General features: G+C 32.9%; 1 protein-coding gene across 2 annotated transcripts in view; it reads right to left on the reverse strand.

Annotated features, from left to right (window-relative positions):
• LOC148943127 (growth arrest-specific protein 1-like) overlaps positions 1–25,031 on the reverse strand; it is a 113,530-nt gene that overhangs the window by 15,177 nt on the left and 73,322 nt on the right. For both annotated transcript variants that reach the window (XM_089102280.1, XM_089102279.1), the window contains exon 3: positions 17,597–18,214. In XM_089102280.1, the coding sequence (XP_088958406.1) occupies positions 17,624–18,214 (591 nt within the window). In that variant the 3' untranslated portion in view covers positions 17,597–17,623. The remainder of the gene's footprint in view (positions 1–17,596; positions 18,215–25,031) is intronic.

Below are 25,031 nucleotides of genomic sequence, written 5' to 3' on the forward strand. Positions count from 1 at the left end.
ACAACTTATACAGTTGGAATCATAACAAAAACAGATAATGCGTAGTTAGATTTCGACAAAGCAATATTACGTAAATGCAGGCTAAAAATTCCTAGAAGTCAAGTGATATCACTTCCGTTAGTATGTTAAGGGCTTCCTTTTGTGGTTGCTAAGACCTCTCGGGGCTATTGCGCAAATCCAATGCTAATAATTCATGGAGGTCCAGTGATGTCACTCCCGTTAGTATTCTTGTGGTTTTGTCCCGGTAGTATTCTAGCCCTCTGATTGGCCTAGAAATGGTCATATGGCTGTGACGTCATTCCCCCTGAAATAGCACCCCTTCCCCTACTGAAGAGGCCATAAAAAAAGGATTGCAAAGAAACTGGAACTGCATAGACGGAAGTAAAGAGGAAAACTTCAAAAGAATTGGGGTTTAGGAGGAGGGTGCGCAGATGTGTTGACGTTAGGTGGCTTGATGTTTTAATGAAATAAAGAAAAATGATAAGTACAAGTTAGTATTGTAGGCTACTACCTTGAACTAACAATAACTACCAGAATACAACTGACCGCTGTTGGTTGCCCTGGGAACCGTGACAGGCGCTCATTCTAGCAAACTTTATTTGCTTAGAATAGCAAATTCTAGTCTTTCGGATATTTTCTTTATTGACTGCTTGGTAACAGACTGCTGTTGATGTAGTCTATTTAATTCAAGTTCTCGTCTGCTTTTGCAGGGCAAGTTTGACATAAAATCAAAGAAGAATATGGGTCATTCATAAACGCTTTTTTCAACTGAAAGTAATGAGCAACATTAAAACTTGAAAGCCAGGAAATCCCCGTGTAAAATTTCCCCTGGAAAATTAAACCAGAAAATTCTCCAAATGGAAAACCTTCCTACAGAAAATTACCCCCCCCCCCAAAAAAAAATGCGTATATTTTCCAATAGCAAATACTATATGTAAACAGTGGGCGAATTACAGCCCTTTCTCGAGAGGCTGTGGTTGGTCCAATAGTCATTAAACCTTTAAACTATGCTGAACTAAACGTCTATCTCAAAATTTTGATCGGATGCATTTGGGGGAAAAGAGTCGTGGGAGGGGGATCAGTTGCCCTCGGATCCTTTTGGTTGCACAAAAAGGGCACTAGAACTCTTAATTTCCGTCTGGATCAGTACACTCCCGATCTAAAAACAAAAAAAAATTTTTAAACACGAAAAACGGGTTTTAATTTTCTAACAAGCAGTGAACTACAAAACAATTAATTATGCACAAAAGCTCCGAATATTTCGGCCCCACATCCGGGAGCCTTTCTCAACGGAAAAAATAAATAAATAAATAAAGCAAAAAAAAAACAACTTAAATTACATTACAATAAAACATACTAAACACATAAAGAGAACAAAAAGCAAAAACGAAAGAAAAATATAAATAAATAAGAACAAAACTCACATATTAATTAAACACTTCCATGCACTGAATGTCTTTCAACTGGCCTCCTCTCAGTATATAAATGGAAATATATTAAATAAACACTTCCATGTACTGAATGTCTATATTGATTCTACTCGCCTCCTCCCAGTATATAAATTGAAATCTATCAAAAATGAAGAATATATTTATACTTAGACCAAAACAATAAAAGGTCAACTAACCCCCGGTCCATAACCCTTAATTAAATTTCACAAGTTCATCAACCATTTTATGAATTATAAATTGAATGGATTCGTTTTGTTGCAAGCTTAGCTGCAGTTCGTTTACTTTTCTCATCATTTAACCCATTCTGACCTTTGCTCGCAAGGTCATCTTTCGTTTCAGAAATATTATTAAAATCAGTATTGGTTGAATATCTTGCCTGCATTTTAATTAAACTATTATAAATTGAATTGATCCCAAAGTCCCCTTCATCTCTATTGATACTAGTACCCCCATATATTATCTTTTTTATTTCTATAATTTCCCTGAAGCTTTGTAAAAGTCCTACAGACGTATCTACTATTTTTTTTTGATCAAATAAAATACTGTGATGAGGAAAATTATAAAGATGTTCTGCAACCGCTGACTCAATCGTTTCTGGTGTTTTGTTTTGTTTTAGAGCGTAATCTATTGCATTCTTGTGTTGTTCTAGCCTATTTTCTAAAGTTTGTTGCGTTCTACCCACATATAATTTTCCACAAGAACATGGAATTTTGTATACTCCCTTTTTCAAATTTCTCGGTATCTTGTCTTTCCCTTTATTTAACAACGAGCTTATATTATGTCCTGATTTAAATGCTGTATTTATATTATGTTTTTTTAATTCTCTTCTTAATTTTTGTGATAAAATTGGTACAAAAGGCAAAGTTATGTAATTTGTTTCTTGATTTGACCCATCTTCTTCTAATATTTTTGGCTCCGTCAACTTTTTTTCCTCTTTTCAATTATTTGAGAAATCATTTTTTCCAGATAGCCATTACCTATTAGAATATCCTTAATAAAAATTAGTTCATTTCTTATGTATCCTGGTGATGCTAATTTTAATACCCTATCCACTAAAGAAATAACCACACCCCTTTTTACTTGGATCGGGTGATTTGATGTGAAAGACAAATAACGGTTGTTACTAGTGGGTTTACGGTAAATTGAAAATGCTAGTTCATTATTATTTCTATGGATCAAAATATCTAGAAACGGTAACTTATTCTCTGTTTCCTTTTCAATTGTAAAAATTAACTCTCCTCCCAAATTATTTAAATGTTACAAGAAACCTTCAATTTCTGATTCCCCGTAATTCCAAATAATTAAAATATCATCCATATATCTGCCCCAAAATTTAGGTTTTAAAAAATATGTTTCTATAGCTAAATTTTCAACATACTCTACATAAATATTTGCTAACAACGGACTTAAAGGCCCTCCCATTGCTAAACCCCTAATTTGATGGTAAAAATTATCTCTAAACCTGAAATAGTTAGTATATCTGCTAGTTATTTTGACTAAATTTAATATAGTTTCCAGTTCAATTCCCGAAGGTAATTCTTCTATCTCATTTTTTCGTTCCTCAAGTTTTTGGATAAAATACTAAACGATTTATCAAAAGGAATATACGTATACATGGATTTTATATCGAAACTGAACAATCTAGATTCTTCTGATATTTCTACACTTATAAGTTTGTCTTTTAAAAATTTCGAGTTTTTTATATTTTGGGGCAGATATATGGATGATATTTTAATTATTTGGAATTACGGGGAATCAGAAATTGAAGGTTTCTTGGAACATTTAAATAATTTGGGAGGAGAGTTAATTTTTACAATTGAAAAGGAAACAGAGAATAAGTTACCGTTTCTAGATATTTTGATCCATAGAAATAGTAATGAACTAGCATTTTCAATTTACCGTAAACCGACTAGTAACAACCGTTATTTGTCTTTCACATCAAATCACCCGATCCAAGTAAAAAAGGGTGTGGTTATTTCTTTAGTGGATAGGGTATTAAAATTAGCATCACCAGGATACATAAGAAATTAACTAATTTTTATTAATGATATTCTAATAGGTAATGGCTCTCCTTAAAAAATGATTTCTCAAATAATTGAAAAGAGTAAAAAAAAGTTGACGGAGCCAAAAATATTAGAAGAAGATGGGTCAAATCAAGAAACAAATTACATAACTTTTCCTTTTTTAACAATTTTATCACAAAAATTAAGAAGAGAATTAAAAAAACATAATATAAATACAGCATTTAAATCAGGACATAATATAAGCTCGTTGTTAAATAAAGGGAAAGACAAGATACCGAGAAATTTGCAAAAGGGAGTATACAAAATTCCATGTTCTTGTGGAAAATTATATGTGGGTAGAACGCAACAAACTTTAGAAAATAGGCTAGAACAACACAAGAATGCAATAGATTACGCTCTAAAACAAAACAAAACACCAGAAACTTTTGAGTCAGCGGTTGCAGAACATCTTTATAATTTTCCTCATCACAGTATTTTATTTGATCAAACAAAAATAGTAGATACGTCTGTAGGAATTTTACAAAGCTTCAGGGAAATTATAGAAATAAAAAAGATAATATATGGGGGTACTAGTATCAATAGAGATGAAGGGGAACATGGGATCAATTCAATTTATAATAGTTTAATTAAAATGCAGGCAAGATATTCAACCAATACTGATTTTAATAATATTTCTGAAACGAAAGATGACCTTGCGAACAAAGGTCAGAATGGGTTAAATGATGAGAAAAGTAAACGAACTGCAGCTAAGCTTGCAACAAAACGAATCCATTCAATTTATAATTCATAAAATGGTTGATGAACTTGTGAAATTTAATTAAGGGTTATGGACCGGGGGTTAGTTGACCTTTTATTGTTTTGGTCTAAGTATAAAAATATTCTTCATTTTTGATAGATTTCAATTTATATACTGGGAGGAGGCGAGTAGAATCAATATAGACATTCAGTACATGGAAGTGTTTATTTAATATATTTCCATTTATATACTGAGAGGAGGCCAGTTGAAAGACATTCAGTGCATGGAAGTGTTTAATTAATATGTGATTTGTTTTATTTTTTTGTTACATTTTTATTTCGTTTTTTCTTTTTGTTAACTTTTTTTTTTTTTTTTTTTATTTATTAATTTAATTTATTTTTTTTTTTTTTTTTGCTTTATTTATTTTTTTTTTTTTTTCCGTTTATTAATGAAACCGGATTTGGGGCCGAAAAATTAGGTGATTTTTTTCAAAATTAATTTTTTTTTTTTTAAATTCTTTTTATAAAAATAAAAACTGTTTTTCGTGTTTAAAATTTTATTTTTTTTTTTTAATGGAAAAGCAGTGTGGTGTAAGAAATTATTTACGTCTAGCCTACGGGTGGCAAAAGACCAATTCAATTTTATTATTTTTGAATTTAGCAAAAAAACATGCCAATATAATTACACAACAAAAGTTTTTAGAAAATTGCAAAGTAAATAAACTAATTCCAAAATCGTTTCGTTTTAATTATCATTTAAATACATATAATGAAGAAAAGAACACGAGAAAGGTAAATTTAATAAACCTAAACCATGTGCTGAAAGATAAACGTTTCCAGCGATCACAAGTTGTAAAAGAAATAGATTGTTTAAAATATAGCATTGGTAATTTCATTAATACAAATGATTTCCAACAAATTATATCAATATTTAAAAATTCTTTTCAACATATTCTAAGATTATCTAAGGAAAGACTAAACCAAAATTTTTTTCAGTTAAAAAGGGAAAAAGAAAAACAAAAACTATCAATGTATAAGCCTAATTATTTCCCAGGCCCTGGGGTGTTTAATTTAAGCAAAAAGGAGTTAACCAAAGAACAAACGGAAATCCTTGAAAGAGGTATAAAATTTGGACTAAATCCTAAAAATGTACCGATAGAGGAAATTATTTCAAAGATTGAAACAGGGATCCATAAGTTTACAAAAGATATAAATAATGTAGATGAATTAAGACTAAGGGTAGTGAATATTTTAACAGATTTTGGTAGTTATCAATAAAAAGTTAAGAACAAAGATATTAAAATTTTAAAATATTTAAAAAAAAGATGAGTCTCTAATAATAAAAACAGCGTATAAGAGAAATACATTTGTAATAATATATAAATATGATTAGGATAGTCAAATAGAAATAAGTTTAAGAGATAATTAAACAAATAAAAACTCAAATCAGATCAAACTGATTTGTATGCTCAAAGATTAATGAAAGATTTAGAAGACCATAAAACAAATGGAAGTATCACACCCCAGATGTATCACAAGTTCTTTCCAAGGGGATCAGTTAGCCCTAGAATATATGGTTTGCCAAAAATACATAAAACAGGCATCCCCTTAAGACCTATTGTTTCAACAACAAATTCACCACCGGTAAAAATCGATACATGGGCAGCAATGACACTTAAACCATTATTATATCTCCAAAATTCGTATATAAAAAACTCTAAATTTTTAAAAGACAAACATATAAGTGTAGAAATATCAGAATAATCTAGATTGTTCATTTTATATATAAAATCAATTTATACGTATATTCATTTTGATAAATCTTTTAGTATTTTATCCAAAAAACTTGAGGAACGAAAAAATGAGATAGAAGAATTACCTTCGGGAATTGAACTGGAAACTATATTAAATTTAGTCAAAATAACTAGCAGATATACTAACTATTTCAGGTTTAGAGATAATTTTTACCATCAAATTAGGGGTTTAGCAATGGGAGGGCCTTTAAGTCCGTTGTTAGCAAATATTTATGTAGAGTATGTTGAAAATTTAGCTATAGAAACATATTTTTTAAAACCTAAATTTTGGGGCAGATATATGGATGATATTTTAGTTATTTGGAATTACGGGGAATCAGAAATTGAATGTTTCTTGGAACATTTAAATAATTTGGGAGGAGAGTTAATTTTTACAATTGAAAAGGAAACAGAGAATAAGTTACCGTTTCTAGATATTTTGATCCATAGAAATAATAATGAACTAGCATTTTCAATTTACCGTAAACCCACTAGTAACAACCGTTATTTGTCTTTCACATCAAATCACCCGATCCAAGTAAAAAAGGGTGTGGTTATTTCTTTAGTGGATAGGGTATTAAAATTAGCATCACCAGGATACATAAGAAATGAACTAATTTTTATTAAGGATATTCTAATAGGTAATGGCTATCCGGAAAAAATGATTTCTCAAATAATTTAAAAGATGAAAAAAAAGTTGACGGAGACAAAAATATTAGAAGAAGATGTGTCAAATCAAGAAACAAATTACATAACTTTGCCTTTTGTACAAATTTTATCACAAAAATTAAGAAGAGAATTAAAAAAACATAATATAAATACAGCATTTAAATCAGGACATAATATTAGCTCGTTGTTAAATAAAGGTAAAAACAAGATAACGATAAATTTGCAAATGTGATTATACAAAATTCCATGTTCTTGTGTAAAATTGTATGTGGGTAGAACGCAACAAATCGTAGAAAATAGGCTAGAACAACACAAGATTGCACTAGATTACACTCTAAAACAAAACAAAACACCAGAAACGTTTGAGTCAGCGGTTGCAGAACATCTTTATAATTTTCCTCATCACAGTATTTTATTTGATCAAACAAAAATAGTAGATACGTCTGTAGGACTTTTACAAAGCTTCAGGGAAATTATAGAAATAAAAAAGATAATATATGGGGGTACTAGTATCAATAGAGATGAAGGGGAAGTTGGGATCAATTCAATTTATAATAGTTTAATTAAAATGCAGGCAAGATATTCAACCAATACTGATTTTAATAATATTTCTGAAACGAAAGATGACCTTGCGAAAAAAGGTCAGAATGGGTTAAATGATGAGAAAAGTAAACGAACTGCAGCTAAGCTTGCAACAAAACGAATCCATTCAATTTATAATTCATAAAATGGTTGATGAACTTGTGAAATTTAATTAAGGGTTATGGACCGGGGGTTAGTTGACCTTTTATTGTTTTGGTCTAAGTATAAATATATTCTTCATTTTTGATAGATTTCAATTTATATACTGGGAGGAGGCGAGTAGAATCAATATAGACATTCAGTACATGGAAGTGTTTATTTAATATATTTCCATTTATATACTGAGAGGAGGCCAGTTGAAAGACATTCAGTGCATGGAAGTTTTTAATTAATATGTGAGTTTTGTTATTATTTATTTACATTTTTATTTCGTTTTTGCTTTTTTTTATCTTTATGTGTTTATTTTGTTTTATTGTAATGTAATTTAAGTTGTTTTTTTTTTTGCTTTATTTTTTTTTTTTTTTTTTACGTTGTGAAAGGCTCCCGGATGTGGGGCCCAAATATTCGGAGCTTTTTTTCAAAATTAATTTTTTTTTATTTAAATGCTTTTTATAAAATTAAAACCCTTTTTTTGTGTTTAAAAATTTTTTTTTGTTTTTAATGGAAAAGCAGTGTGGTCTAAGAAATTATTTACGTCTAGCCTACGGGTGGCAAAAGACCAATTCAATTTTATTATTTTTGAATTTAGCAAAAAAACATGCCAATATAATTACACAACAAAAGTTTTTAGAAAAGTGCAAAGTAAATAAACTAATTCCAAAATCGTTTCGTTTTAATTATACTTTTAATACATATAATGAAGAAAAGCACACGAGAAAGGTAAATTTACTAAACCTAAACCATGTGCTGAAAGATAAACGTTTCCAGCGATCACAAGTTGTAAAAGAAATATATTGTTTAAAATATAGCCTTTGTAATTTCCTTAATACAAATGATTTCAAACAAATAATATCAATCATTAAAAATTCTTTTAAAAATATTCTCATATTATCTAATCTCAGACTGAACAAAGAATTTTTTCAGTTCAACAGAGACAAAGAAAAACAAAAACTATAACTTTATAAGCATAATTATGTCCCAGGTCATGGTGCGATTTATTTAAGAAAAAATTCTTTAAAAAAATAACAACCTAACATCCTTGAAATAGTTATAAATTTCGGACTAAATCGTAAAAATGTACCGATAGAGTAAACTATTTCAAAGATTCAAACAGGGATTCATAAGTTTCCAAAAGATGTAAATAATGTAGATGAATTAAGACTAAGGGTAGTAAATATTTTAACAGATTTTGGTAGTTATCAAGAAAAAGTTAAGAACAAAGATATTAAAATTTTTAAAGATTTAAAAAAAAGATGATTCTCTAATAATAACGAAAGCGGATAAGAGCAATACAGTAGTAATACTAGAAAAAGATGATTATGACAGTAAAATAGAAACAATTCTAAGTGATACTTCAACATATAAAAAACTTAACTCGGACCCAACTAATTTGTATGTTAAAAGATTAAGAAAAGATTTAGAAGACCTTAAAACAAATGGAAGTATCACACCCCAGATGTATCACAAGTTCTTTCCAAGGGGATCAGTTTGCCCTAGAATATATGGTTTGCCAAAAATACATAAAACAGGCATCCCCTTAAGACCTATTGTTTCAACAACAAATTCACCAACGGTAAAAATAGAGAAATGGGCAGCAATGACACTTAAACCATTATTATATCTCCAAAATTCGTATATAAGAAACTCGAAATTTTTAAAAGACAAACTTATAAGTGTAGAAATATCGGAAGAATCTAGATTGTTCATTTTCTATATAAAATCCATGTATACGTATATTACTTTTGATAAATCGTTTTGTATTTTATCCAAAAAACTTGAGGAACGAAAAAATGAGATAGAAGAATTACCTTCGGGAATTGAACTGGAAACTATATTAAATTTAGTCAAAATAACTAGCAGATATACTAACTATTTCAAGTTTAGAGATAATTTTTACCATCAAATTAGGGGTTTAGCACTGGGAGGGCCTTTAAGTCCGTTGTTAGCAAACATTTATGTAGAGTATGTTGAAAATTTAGCTATAGAAACATATTTTTTAAAACCTAAATTTTGGGGCAGATATATGGATGATATTTTAGTTATTTGGAATTACAGGGAATCAGAAATTGAAGGTTTCTTGGAACATTTAAATAATTTGGGAGGAGAGTTAATTTTTACAATTGAAAAGGAAACAGAGAATAAGTTACCGTTTCTAGATATTTTGATCCATAGACATAATAATGAACTAGCATTTTCAATTTACCGTAAACCCACTAGTAACAACCGTTATTTGTCTTTCACATCAAATCACCCGATCCAAGTAAAAAGGGGTGTGGTTATTTCTTTAGTGGATAGGGTATTAAAATTAGCATCACCAGGATACATAAGAAATTAACTAATTTTTATTAAGGATATTCTAATAGGTAATGGCTATCCGGAAAAAATGATTTCTCAAATAATTGAAAAGAGGAAAAAAAAGTTGACGGAGCCAAAAATATTAAAAGAAGATGGGTCAAATCAAGAAACAAATTACATAACTTTGCCTTTTGTACCAATTTTATCACAAAAATTAAGAAGAGAATTAAAAAAACATAATATAAATACAGCATTTAAATCAGGACATAATATAAGCTCGTTGTTAAATAAAGGGAAAGACAAGATACCGAGAAATTTGAAAAAGGGAGTATACAAAATTCCATGTTCTTGTGGAAAATTATATGTGGGTAGAACGCAACAAACTTTAGAAAATAGGCTAGAACAACACAAGAATGCAATAGATTACGCTCTAAAACAAAACAAAACACCAGAAACGTTTGAGTCAGCGGTTGCAGAACACCTTTATAATTTTCCTCATCACAGTATTTTATTTGATCAAACAAAAATAGTAGATACGTCTGTAGGACTTTTACAACGCTTCAGGGAAATTATAGAAATAAAAAAGATAATATCTGGGGGTACTAGCATCAATAGAGATAAAGGGGAATTTGGGATCAATTCAATTTATAATAGTTTAATTAAAATGCAGGCAAGATATTCAACCAATACTGATTTTAATAATATTTCTGAAACGAAAGATGACCTTGCGAACAAAGGTCAGAATGGGTTAAATGATGAGAATAGTAAACGAATTGCAGCTAAGCTTGCAACAAAACGAATCCATTCAATTTATAATTCACAAAATGGTTGATGAACTTGTGAAATTTAATTAAGGGTTATGGACCGGGGGGTTAGTTGACCTTTTATTGTTTTGGTCTAAGTATAAATATATTCTTCATTTTTTATAGATTTCAATTTATATACTGGGAGGAGGCGAGTATAATCAATATAGACATTCAGTACATGGAAGTGTTTATTTAATATATTTCCATTTATATACTGAGAGGAGGCCAGTTGAAAGACATTCAGTGCATGGAAGTGTTTAATTAATATGTGTTTTTTTTTCTTTTTTTTTTTTATTTTTATTTCTTTTTTTCTTTTTTTTCTCTTTTTGTTTTTAGTATTTTTTTTTGTAATTTAATTTAAGTTGGTTTTTTTTTTTGCTTTATTTATTTTTTTTTTTTTTTCCGTTGAGAAAGGATACCGGATGTGGGGCCGAAAATTTAGTAGGTTTTTTTACAAAATAATTTTTTTTTATTTCAATTCTTTTTAGAAAAATAAAACCCCTTTTTCGTGTTTAAAAAATTTTTTTTGTTTTTAATGGAAAAGCAGTGTGGTCTAAGAAATTATTTACACTCCCGATCTGCAAGGACCGTTAGTTCAATACGATTGCCCCTAAGAAAAAAAAATAAAATAAAACTAAACACGCATCCGTGGTCTTCTTTCTGGCAAAATATATGAAATTCACCAATTTTGTAGATTGGAGCTTGAGACTTCTACAGAAGGGTTCTCTGTTATACTGAATCTGATGGAATAATTTTCATTAAGATCGCTTGACTTTTTGGGGATGTTTCTACCCTTTTTTTAAATCAGGCAAATTTTCCTTGGCTCGTAGCTTTTGATGGGTAACATTAAACTCAGTGAATTGTATATATTTGGAATCAGTATAAAAAGCAAACTCTTTTGATGCATTAACGTTTATCATAATTCCTTTTTCAGAGCTTCGGTTACTATGTAAAGAACTCCTGGTACTTGGGCACTATATGGGCCTTTACAAGGAAACCAGTCACGAGAAACCCGTTTTTGATGGGTTAATTCAAGAGACCATTATAGAGTAATGCAATACATAGCGTGGTTTTCAATGCGTTTACGATATTTAGACTGTTGTTTTTGGGGTTTGGGGGGGGGGAAAGGACCTTTGTTAGGTTACGTATTTAATATATGCTATGCTTTACCACGCACCCCCCCCCCCTAATGTGCAAATATATAGCCGAAATTTGTTTATAAACTATTATATGTTCATCCTATTTTATTTTATTTCATTAGCATTAACCAAACTTGACTTTTTAGAAAGGCCCGTATAATGCACAAGTACCGAACTGCTTGATTTTTAATCAACAGCTGTGACTACAATGTGATTCGCGAATAGCAAAAACGGATAAAAATCTAGTAAACAGTAATCAAATTTACTATCTTTCAACGCCGTAACCTCAAGGTGACTATACACGATGATTAATGAATGAATCGATCTTTACGACCTTTACAGCAAGGCACATTAAGCTGAGCTTCCGTGCTTGCTTCGCATCAAAGGTTCTGACCTTTATTGGAGCTTCAACAAAACATCATGATTACCCAAATTTGTGAACATTCCTGGCTTCATAATAGCTAAGGTGCTTAGGGGGATACCTAAGCAACTTTTCGCGTATAGCAATTTAAAAGCATGACAAATCACTAGGAAACCAATTCTTACTATTTAGACTATTTTTACTATTTACTATTACTATTTTACTATTACTATTTTACTATTTACTATTACTATTACTATTTTTACTATTTAACAGGGTTCGGACTGGATTTCAGATATCAAATACAAAATTTGCTACTCAAACAATGAAGAAGATTATGTACTGATGAAATCTTAATTAAAAAGAAAACCAATTAAGTATTTCATACGCATATCTAATATCTGCCCTCAGCAACAGTGGCACCAATTGCGGGGGGGGGGGCATTATCCCCCCTAAATTTTTGTTGCTCCACCTATATTTCTAAGAATACCGTTTTTTTTGGTATTTTCATTTTAAAATCTTTTTTTTGTATTTCAATTAGAAAAAACTTAGGAAAAATTGTCCATCCCCCTTAGATTTTAAATAAAATTCAACTCACCATCAAAACGAGAAAACACACAATAAAAGAGTAAATGTCATTACTATATACCACTTAGACTACAAAGTTCCGCTAAGACTTTCAAAAAAGAAGGTTCGTGCCAAAAGCAGTTATTAATAGTAATATATTAAAAAAACAAGTCTTTTCAACTGAAAGTAAGGAGTAACAGTAAAACTCAACGAACAGAAATTATTACGTATGTGAGGGGGTCTTCCCCCTCCTTAATACCTCGCTCTTTACGCTTAAGTTCGACTTTTTGTTCCAGTTATTTAAGAATCACTCCTGAAACATAAGAGCCGTTTGATTAGAATAATAAGTTTTTTAGAAGTTCTAAAAAATCGTTAGCGTAAAGAAAGAGGTATTAAGGAAGGGGTAGCCCCCTTCATATACGTAATATTTTCTGTTTGTTTTAAGTTTTAATGTTGCTCCTTACTTTCAGTTGAAAAAACTTGTTTTTTTTTACTTATTTTCTGATCATTTTTAAATAATGCCAGGAAACCACACCCCCCTCAATGGAAAATTCCCTTCCCCCATGGAAAGATCCTCTAGCGCATGGGCGCCCATAAGGTGAATTTTAGGGGGGGCTTACCTGATCTAGTCGGCACTTCCAATGCTGCTTAATAGAAACTTCAGAACAAAAATATAAAAATATAAGGCAGCATCATTCAACCAGGGGGGGGGGGGGGGCTAGAGCCCTCCTCTGCCCTCCATACGGGCGCCCATGCTCTAGCGTAGGCCGCCCTACCCACCAGAAAAATCCCCCTTCCCCAAAAAAATATCTGTACACTTCCCAATAGCCAATACTATATGTGAACTAAGGGCAAGTTAATAGCTTGCAGCCCTTCCCCAGTAAGCTGAGGAAGTCAAGTCGCCCTTAAAGACATAGTTACTAGATCTTTCAACTATGTTGAACAAAACGGCTATCTCAAAATTTTGATCAGACAACCTAGGCGAAAAAGGGGCGTGGAAATCTAACTAGATTCCAAATATTGGAGTCTAGCTGCCCTCCAATATTTGTGGTCACTTAAAAAGGACACTAGAACTTTTGATTTACGATCAAATAACCTCTTCCTATCTTCTAGGATTACTGGTTCGATACGATCACCACTGAAAAAATAAAAAAATAAACACATCCGTGATCTTGCTTCTGGCAATAACTCCAAAATTCCATATTTTTGTATATAGAATCTTGAAACCTCTGAAGTATGCTTCTCTGATATGCTGAACCTCATGGTGTGATTTTCATCGAGATAATTCAATTTTTGAGGGTGTTTTTCCCCCTTTTCAGGAATTAGGGAATTTTTTTTAGACTCGTAAATTTTTGACATGGGTAACATAAAACTTGATGAATTTTAGACATTTCAAATAGGCTAAGCATCAAAATTCGATTCTTTTGATGTATGTATTGTTGTCAAGACTCTGTTTCTTTGGGTTTCGGTTACTATTGAGCCACATCACTCCTTACTTACACTTCGTTACCACGAACTGTTTGATTCTTGCTTTTTGGACAGTTAGCCTTGGTAATCTTTTGGATGCCATATGGTCGGGTGTTAGCTTAATGGTACTCTTCTCAAATACAGGACACGTGCGAGAATTGAAGTTTGGTTAATGCTAATGAAATAAAACAAAATAGGATGAAAATATATAGTTTATGAACAAATCTGGGCTATATATTTGCACATTAAGGGGGGGGTGGGGTAAAGCATAGCATATATTAAATACGTAACCTCACCTAGGTACGTCCCCCCCCCCTAAACCCCTAAAAAACAACAGTCTAAATATCGTAAACGCATTGAAAACCACGCTATGTATTGCATTACTCTATAATGGCCTCTTGAATTAACCCGTCAAAAACGAGTTTCTCGTGACTGGTTTCCTTGTAAAGGCCCATATAGTGCCCAAGTACCAGGAGTTCTTTACATAGTAACCGAAGCTCTGAAAAAGGAATTTTGATAAACGTTAATGCATCAAAAGAGTTTGCTTTTTATACTGATTCCAAATATATATAATTCACTGAGTTTAATGTTACCCATCAAAAGCTACGAGCCAAGGAAAATTTGCCTGATTTAAAAAAAGGGTGGAAACATCCCCCAAAAGTCAAGGGATCTTAATGAAAATTATTCCATCAGATTCAGTATATCAGAGAACCCTCAGGGGGTGGGGATAAAGCATAGCATATATTAAATATGTAACCTAATCTAACCTAACCTAGCTACCTTTTAGTCCCCCTAAATCCCAAAAAACTAACGTTTAAATCATTGTCACGGAGTGAGCAATATTTCACTATGCCGCGGAAACCTGTTTATCAATACCGGCTGTGAGATGTCGATGCGGTCTTTCTTTCATGCGTCCTGTATTTGACAAGAGTACCTAGTTTAAATTTATAAAGTATCAAAACTTAAAATTAAATTTGTGTACAATGTGCTAAGTGTGTATTCTCATGATTCTCTATTCAAAGAAGTATTCTGTTTAATTTCAATCACCGTTCAAGCAATTTGTTTCGTGTTTGTTTTTCAGTAGGCTACTGGTTGAACTTGCTTTGTATCCCAACTACTTTACATAAGTATACCAAGTCAAGTACGAAGAGAAAAACAAAACTATTCAGATATTGGCCCATTACCATATAAATCAATCTTATTTATTGTATCTCTGTCACTGAAGACACTGGCCTAGGAGCACCAACTGGGGGAGGAGAGGAACTGCCCCTCCCCCTAGATTTTAAAATACCTTTTCCTGGTAGTTTTATTTTAATAATCTACAGAATGCTGGCCTCCCCCCCATATTCCGTGAATTGGTACGTCTGTATTGGAATCAATTTATATTTTTTCTCTCTTTCTTTCTTATTATAGTGAATTTAAATGATGTTATATGTATGTGTTTTTTACCTGATTCAACCCACGTCAATCGTTTGTTTTTGGGTGAATCATATTGATTTTTGTATGTAAATTGTTGCTAAAGTCAAATAAATATATCAAAATATCAAAGTGTCGAGATCTTCTTAAATTCTACTTTTGAGAAAGCAAGTTGACAGCCCCTTAAGTAGTTATGACTTAGGGGCATTTAATACTTTACTAATCGAGTCGGTTTAATCCCCACGCACCTGCTGCTATTGAATGACAGTCCCCGCACGAGCTTATGCAGGTAGAAACTGGGCAGGATCTACCCTCAACCCAGGCGGACAAACGATGACAAAAAATATCCTTGGGATTTTCAAGTTAAATTTAAACCACAGTGCATTTATTTTAGGCATATTACATTATACCTTATACTCAAAAGCCGCGAAGGTAATTACACTGGTTATATAGTCTATGTGTATTATTCATTGTACAAAAGATGTAATAATAAGTCGGCGATTTGTAAAGAAGGAATAATAATGAAGCGCAGTCAGTATTTTTGACTGTATTGTAATCTCTGAGCAATTAAAATTAAAAATGCATGAATCTGGTTTTATGGTTTGATAAACAACAGCTCAATACAGCAAATACACGCTATCTTAATATGGCTCAATACGGTAATGACATGGCTAGTACAGAGTCTGTTTTAAGTCAGAGGCATGATGAACTAGTAACGCATGCGGGAGAGGAGGACTTCCAACCTGGCCTCTACGGCACAAAATCCTTAGATTCTTGACATTTTTTTTTTACAATTTTACTTGTTTTTTTTTTCTTTTCTTTATCAAAACTCTCCCCCCCCCCCTCTGAAAACCATGTTTATGTACCCAAGTCTATATGGAAATTATTTATCATAGCTGAACACAGTTACAAATTTAGGTGAGGTATTAGAAGAGGCCCACGGAAACATTCAGGGTAAAATACATAAAAACTTGCAGTTTTGGCACAATTTTCTGAAGTTTGTCTGGAGAGGGGTCTCCGAAGTGATCCTAAGAGATTATTTCCTTGGTTCCGCTGTAATTCAACCCTACCCATCTTAACCCTGTTCAACTCAACCCTAATTTAATTCAACCCCCATTCAACTAAACTTTACTTAATTCAACCCTATATCATAATTCCATTTAATTCATCCTCCATCCCCCAGCCCCAAAATTAAGCTCAATCCACCCTGATTAAATCCAACTTCCATTTAAATGAACCCTAGTTAATTTAACAATATAACAGAGCAATATATCTTTCGTTGTAAGCAGTGTCGGATCCAGGGGCCCTGCCGTCCCAAGATTTTTCTGGCACCCTTTATCATTTTTTTTCCTTTTTTTTTATTTACAAACGGGTTACAATAAATAAATAAACAAACTAAACTTCTCATTTAAAAAACACAATCCAATGTTTCACTAGAATAAAATAGTGCTTAGTTTCTTATCTTATAATATTTTAGTCCTCGGATCCTTTGTCCTCGCTGCAGGACAAAGTCACTTGAGTTCAACACAGCTGCGTAACACAGTTCCTCCTCCAGTCGAGTAAGATTTGATAAATCTGATTTAATGGAGTGTTTTAATCTGGTTTGAATGAGGGGGTTTTCACGAGGTATTTTCCACGATATAGTTATTGACGTTGATACTCTTATTAGGCCGATTATAGTCAGTAAGTTTTTTTATAGTAGCCTATATACTTCCTACATTCTTCAAGATATTTAAGACTGTTCCACCTCATTTTTAAATGGCACTGCCCTACTTAATAATTGCCCAAAGACACTGGGTGGTAGCGGAGTTGCTATCGGAGTCAGTAATCGTTTTTCCTTTTTTATATGGATTTAAGTAAGAGTTACGATAATCACGGTGCTTCATTTTGTTGCAGTATTCTTAACTCTTGAGCCAAACTATGTTTGATTAAGTTTAGCATAGATCTTTTTAAATTAGGCTGAACTATAACTAGGCTGAACTAATGCAAAACTTTTGGCCTACATGAAGGAAGGCTCTTCATATTTTTCATAAGACTTTGTCTGCATCATCCAGCATTTAGGGTGCTAGGCTTATTCCCCCGGAAAAAAAGTAAAATAATATAAATTAGGATATGATATATAATTTACTTACCGGAAATAAATCTGAATGTGTACCATCTCATCTAAAAACGAAACTTGGCAAGATAATAAAAATTGGTAATAGACTGATCACTTGTTTAGATCCAGAACTGGACTGAGGTACTTTCTCATCTTTTTCTTTTTTTTCAAATTGTGTCTTTTTAGGCACTTTAGTCCGATCTGAGGGTTTTTCTGTTGCTTTTTGAACTTCTTTGAGGGTTGTCGGTGGAAATGTTTTAGGTGTAACAGGAACGAGATCTTTCACTGATATTGTGGTTGTTGAATGCTTCTTCTTGAAACATAACCCTGCCATATTTTCTCTAATCTCTACACAATCATAGTCTTCAGTCCCGTCACATCGACAAGTCCACAAGTTTTCAGATTTTTCCTGCTTACGAAGAATATTGATTGAATTTTTACATTTTCCAGTACATTTTCGTCCATCAAACATGGCTCTGCAATACCGATTATAAAAGTCTAATGCTGTTTGACATTCAGCGTCTGCTAAACAAAGGTATGTGGCAACGTTGCAAGACATTGCAGCCGTACTACGCATGGCCGCTTGAACGAGCGGTCGACACACATCAATCCGCTCCTTTTGGATTTCACAATAAGTATCGTTGCATTTGCACTAAACAAAAAAGTTTATGAATGCTAAATTACTATATAAACTATCGCTAAGAAAAACTGTTATTCTCTGCTCTAAAATTTATGTTGTTTAACAGCGCTTTTGATTTACCACGCCATGTTGTTGCAGCTCAAACGCATACGGCTTTTAGCAAAAACAATCGGAAAATTACAAGAATTGGATTTCCGGCGATTTAACATGGGCAGATAGGAATTCCAAACTACTGGAGAATTTATTAAGCAAAAATTTATATTCCAAAAAATTGGACAATTACTATAGTTATATATTAAAATTTTGTGTTAGATATGTATTACATAATAAGGTCTGTAGTTTTACAAGATTCAAGCTGAAACTCCTCTGTAAGTGATTATTAATCTGCTTTTTTGAGAACTGCTTTGGGTCAAAATTCAGTCTGCACAGAATTGGCGATGATAAGCTTGAGAAAATCTTGGCATGCAGCGGTGCCACTATAAGGGTGGTAGGGGGTATTGAATTTCCCTCCTAAATTTTCAAAAATAGCTTTTTGGTGTTTTCATAAAAAAAGAAAAAAGAGATGCAAACGACTAAATTTTTAAAATTGTTTTTTTTGTCTTCATAAGAAAAGACAAAAGTCCTTGCCCCCATCCCCCAAACTTTTCTTCAATGAGCACCCTTGTTAGAAGGTTAAGTTAGCTAGTTGACTTTAAGCTGATAGGTCAACTGTTGACAAAATTCCGCTGTCCTTACCCTCTGCTACTTTTTAAAGTACATGAAAGACAAGCACACAATAGTTTAGGGTAGGCTAAACAAAAGAACAAATCGTCAAATATTAGGTGGCGTTAGTAGATTAGGTCTTTTGAATTCTATGGCCCCTCCGTACAAACAGGTTTTTCTAGTAGTTGCAGGTCATCACACTCTTTGCCAAGAGGAACGTTTATAACTAGATTGGTGATTAGGATTTGAATAAAAGGAACAGTTTTCACTAAGATTAATATTAGTAAGAGAATTGCATTCAAAGAGAATAGTTTTTATTTGAAAGGATATTAGTGGAGAAAAAAAAAATGAGTGGTGCATTTACACTATTGGAGATTAATGATGGAACCGACAGCAGCAGCAGCAACGATATACGAGTACCCAATGTGGCTGTGGAAATAACTGCTGGTTGTAGACTATGTCTTGAATTGGACACTATGTATGCTAGATAGGTGATATCATTAAGCAAATTTAAGCAAGAGGAACAGCTGTGTTTTGCTGGAAAAGTAAATATTCTCCATATAAATAAACTTCGGTCAGCATTAGATGTTCTATCGAAATATATTGATGAGAACAAAATGCATTAGTGAATATTATTATTGTAATTATGTTCAATAAAACTGTTTCTAAATCAATGGTATTTTTTCTTTTTTTTCTATAGTAGACTAGCGTATATCTCGTGTACAAAAAGAGATTCTGATTAGTCTGAAGTTGGTTTTGAGATAGTTAGGAATATAAAAAATTGATAGTTTAGAGAAAGATCTAATCATGAGTAATCTTATTCTTATTGACAAACGTTTGATTATAGATGATGATTTTCTATATTTTTATATTCAAAGTAATATATTTTCTCTTGGAATGCTTGTCGATATAATGAAAACTTATTCTCCATCATTATACTAGTGTATGAAGCTTCTACATCGTGGTCCAAATGCATTTACACAATTTATTGATATATTGATCACGACACAGCAAAACGATATTGTGGATATGCTTTTAAACATTAGTTTAGAAATTTAGGACTTTTTTTCATAAGAAAGATGGTGCTCAAGGATGATTTACTCCTCTCTCTCTCTCTATCTCGGGCAATTTTTTGATGTTGCTAGCTCAGTTTCATTGTGGCAGTGAGAGCGTCAACACATGACAAAATGTTCCATACCTGTCCACTATGTATGTACTCACTGGGTAGTTGGTCATCATGTGAGAATTGTACAATGATTGATGAGTATGATGAAAAGTGTGGATTATGCAACCAATGTAAATTGCATAGATTATATGCAGTACAAATCAAGGACTGTAATTCCTGTCTTGAAGAGGTGTGTGACTCTCATCATATAGGTCACCTATGCTCCAATTGTCATTATGAACAATGTAAGCAATGGGAGAGTACATATCCCGTTATGATTGGACAGAATCCTACCCGGGCTTTTAGTGTATTGCTACGAGATTGGTATCGTCGTGGTGTTAGATTGTTCTGGGAGGAGGAACCAGGTCAACGATTCAACTGTTGGAACAACAAGAGAATATGGTTTCTACGTCAACGTTGTGAAGACAATGGGTGTTATGATTATAAGCCCACTGATTTTTATTTGGCAGTGACGGAATGTGATTCGACACTTGAGGACACTGTTTGTGAAATTGCTTCAAATACACAAATTGAAACATGTGAATTCTATAGAATGAATGTGAATAGTATCATTGACTCTACAAAGAGATATGACAAGAGTGAAGTCACACTCGACTGTAGAAAATGTGACCCTGACATTGCAGTACATCAGAATCAGTACACTGTGAATTCAAATAATCTACCTGCACTAGTTGTTGTCGACAAATACCTAGTAGTGGATGAAATCTAAAGAGTAGAAATGTCGTTTTATCATTTATATAAATTTTTTTTATTAATAAAAAATTTCACAAAAATCTTTGTGGCAATGTATTATTAGTATACGAAAAAAAAAAATATAAACAAATTTTATCAAATTCTCCGCTATAAAGTCGTTAAATCTAGGCAAGTCAAAGCAGAGGTCGAGACACTGTCTGCTGGTATACCCACAACATCTGAATATAAAAAAGAGCAGTGCATAAAAGCTGCATGTCTTAGTCGTTAAATCCTGTACTCTTCGTTGATTTTGAATAATGGTTTTCCCACTGCTTTCAATAAATTTGCTGATGTATGGAGCGTAGAATTTATATGATAGGCCAAGAGGATCAAAAAATTCAATAGTCTTCACTGTTTGAAAGATGCAGAGCCCATGACCAATTGTCAAAGTCGATGGACTACGATAAACAATTATGAGGATGTTGTTATCACCTGGAATTTTTTCAATGAAGTCAGAAAGTATGCACTAGGAATTGTACTGGGACACGTATGGATCCGTACTAAATACATTGATTATTTGATTTGTGTTCATGGTGCAAGGTCTAGTAGAACACTGCCGTCAGTTGTGATTTCCCAATAGGTTTCAAATTGACTCAGTGATATTAGCGTGATACTCTCAGTCAGAGCATCGTCAAATTTACACTCTAAACGTACATTCCCAGTTCGTACTATGCTTATATCCTGTGTGCCTGACAAGTCCAAAACAATAACCCCATGATTTTTTGAAAACATTGATTCAGTTATTCCATTTTCAAATAGTTGAGAGTCTTGATCTAGGGATTGCACAGTCAACTCGTACAGAGTTCTATAGGATTTTTTGTCAAATGATAGAGTGTACAGTGGAATACCATTCACCTTACACACAAGACTAGATAGACCGAAAAAATTAAAATCATGGGGGGATTCAGTCCAGTATCCAACGGCACTGCCACTATTCACACAGGTCACAGACACTGTTGATGGGATTTCTCCATTGATAAACGATGACTCGCTATATATACGATAGACATTGGCAATGTGACGTTGATTGGTGATCGTATGTGGGACTAGAAGTTTAATTTTGTTACCATTGGCTCTTAGCTTTTCCACTGCCAATGCAACAGAGCTCAGAACATGTTGTTTCCGAACATGGAGAATTGCCGATGTGATAAAAAAATTTGCATCGGGTGCTGCAGGAAGTGTTTTTCTCAGACTGACATTCGATGTGGCCATTTGCAACTTTATGTCAATCTTGACATTGGGAGGTAGCCATTGGGATATATTGAATATCTCATGATTTAATTGTCCAACTAGATGATACTCCCGGGTCACTGCAGGAGTCAACTCACCGTCAGTATCAACACCTGTTCGATATTCATAGCCCAATGATTCTCCTCTCATCTCCTTGTACGCCTTTGGCGTCATCATCATAAATTGTATTTAGCTTGCATAGTTGGATAAATTATTGCTAGTGCTCACCAATGTTCCATTAATAAATACATTAACTTGTTTGAATAGGTTGTGTAGAATACAGTTTTCATAGGACAGACCATCGCCGGCATTTGGAATTGTATTATCTGACTTTTTCTTCACCACAACATTTAAATCAATAAATGTTGATGACAAACCAATGAAATAGTCTTCATTGTAAAATATTTGAAATTGTATATTTTCCGAGAGGGGTTGTTGGGGATGAGATTGTTCATAGTAGCCATACTTGACACTGACATCAACATTTTCAGCATTGAATAGATTCTATGAGGAACTGATTGATGGATATGATTCCTTGTGAGGGAGATAAGTCATCTTAAGAGAAGAAATCCTTCTTTGATCTAACAAACTTCTTCTTTTTCTTCTTCTGTTGCTTATTGGTCTTTGTTGTTTTATTTCTCAAAGTCCTTGTTGATGTCCTGTGCTTCCTGCCTGGCTGGAGACTGATGAGTGAATGACGCGAACGCATCCTTTGCAATCCCTCCCCATTTTGTCTAGATTTTAATTGTTAACCAACGGCTCTTGCTGAAGATCTAATATTTTCTTTAACACTCTCCTTGAAATTCTTGCCCGACCCCCAGTCCGGTAGTGTGGAGGCTGCAAAATTTGATGCAGCAGGTACAAGATATTTTCTGGCAAGGGGTAGTGCAGAACGAAATAGCTTAGCAAACCAGCTACCAAGACCATAGTCAGACATTGTAGTACGCCCCTTGTAATAGTCCAATCCAGTGCCTATTTGACGTGGACTCACAGCACCAAGATAACAATCGATATCGGGACAGACAAATGTAATTCTTATATTGTTTATTTTTTTAGGTGTTTGTACCGTAGTTTAACCTGGGTTGTAAATGACCTGTACTCACTGCTCAGCCGTTGGCTATTTATATGTGTTCACCACATTCACGTGTTAGTGTTATAATGCAGTATTAGAAAGATGACTTGTTTATGAGTATATATTTAATATGACATATATTAAAATGGTAAAAAAGTTAGTTGCATTTGTTTCGTTCAAGAACAAGCAGGAGGGGTACATTTGAATTACCAACTCTCGACGTTTACACAAAGGATGCATAGAGAAATATTCAAGAGTCCGAGGCAAAACCAGGTGGATAATCAGCAAAAATAACTTGATCCATCCCGTAAACAGCGCCAGCATTTTTCCCATGGATCATATTCTGTTTAAAGCCAAGAACATCTCTCAAATTGTCAGTGAGAATAATTGTTTCAGTGTCAACAGGTGAGCTAATGTAAATCCTATCATGTTCCAATGAATAATTAAAATTGAATGTACCATTCAGACGATATGAGATTTTTCTATTGATTGTACGACACAAATCCCTCATATTATCATATTCAATATATTTCAATCCGACATGTGGATAGTCACTAGATTTAAGTGCTTCAACCCATTCATAGTCGGCATAGCCCAATCCATTCATAGTCCAAACGAATGGTATAACTTTTATATAATACACGAGATCATTTCTCAGGATGTCGTAGGTATTTTTGAGGATACAGTCGACAAGGGCCACTTCATATGCACCGTCAAATTTGATGGCGGGTGAGAGTTTTGTCCAAAAATAACTTGTCGTATTCAAGTCATTGTAGAGAGGATCTGAAACGTTGGACATGAAAGTTAAATAGAAATAATTGTTAATTTTAAATATCTTCAAAACCGCTACAAGAATAAACACACGATCTTTATACGAGCAACCGAATTAGTATCTTTTTCTTTTACATGCGAGGACTTGTAATTAATATATTGTCTAGTTTAAATATTTCCCTCGCATTTTAACTGTTAGTAGTTAAGATTCGTAAGAGATACATAGACTAAACAAATATTTTGACTCACTCATGAGATAAGTTATGTGTTTAGTGTATAGGATTTTTGAAACTATAAAAAGTTCAGTGGACCACAAGTAATTCCCCTTTTCAAAAACATTAGTTGTTCTATTAATTCGAACAGTATCACCAACATTGAATTTATTTTTCTTCTTCTTCTTGACTTTTGATTCATTGGAATATTGTTTAAGAAAGGTGTCAATTGTATTATGATCCGAATGATGAACTTCCGTTGGTGTAGAGTTGGACAATGAGCGATGAGGTCGTTGATTATAAATCAACATGATTTTATCTAGATCATGAATAAAAGCTGGTGTATTTTTTAATGTACAATATCTTGAAATTAAAAGTCGAATAGTTCTTATCAATCGTTCGGCCAATGAAGCCTTTATAGGACTGTGACTATGATAGAGCAGTGTACTATATGTCTCTAGTACTTTTGCAACATGAGGATTAACAAATTCGCTACCGTGATCCGTTTGAATTTTATTATATGAATCCTTTTCGAGAATTCTTTTAATGGCCCGGGCAACTTCAAAACCTCTCTTGGATCGCAATGGAATTGCTTATGCATAGCGACTAAAAAAACTGATTGCAAGTAGAATGTACTTGTACGGTGTATTGTGACGTCTTTGAAGCTCACCTAGAGTCAGGTGATCTGTTTGCATTATATCCAATGGGTAAAAGGCTTTAGTTTTTCGATATTGATTGGCACGAAGTCTGTGATTTCTATGCAGAGTGTAACTTGTTTCATTTTGTAGATAGTCTTGTACACTTTTAGTGCGAACACCCGTGACTTTGGAAAGAGTTGTGGGGGAACATAAACTCCCCGCCTCGCCAATATTTTCATAAACACCTTTCAGAACTTCAGCCATTTTGAACGTAAACACGTTGTGT

The sequence above is a fragment of the Artemia sp. Qi Xiang Cuo genome, chromosome 16 (genome assembly GCF_049724085.1).
Source record: "Artemia sp. Qi Xiang Cuo chromosome 16, ASM4972408v1, whole genome shotgun sequence".
In the NCBI taxonomy this organism is placed as follows: domain Eukaryota; kingdom Metazoa; phylum Arthropoda; class Branchiopoda; order Anostraca; family Artemiidae; genus Artemia; species Artemia sp. Qi Xiang Cuo.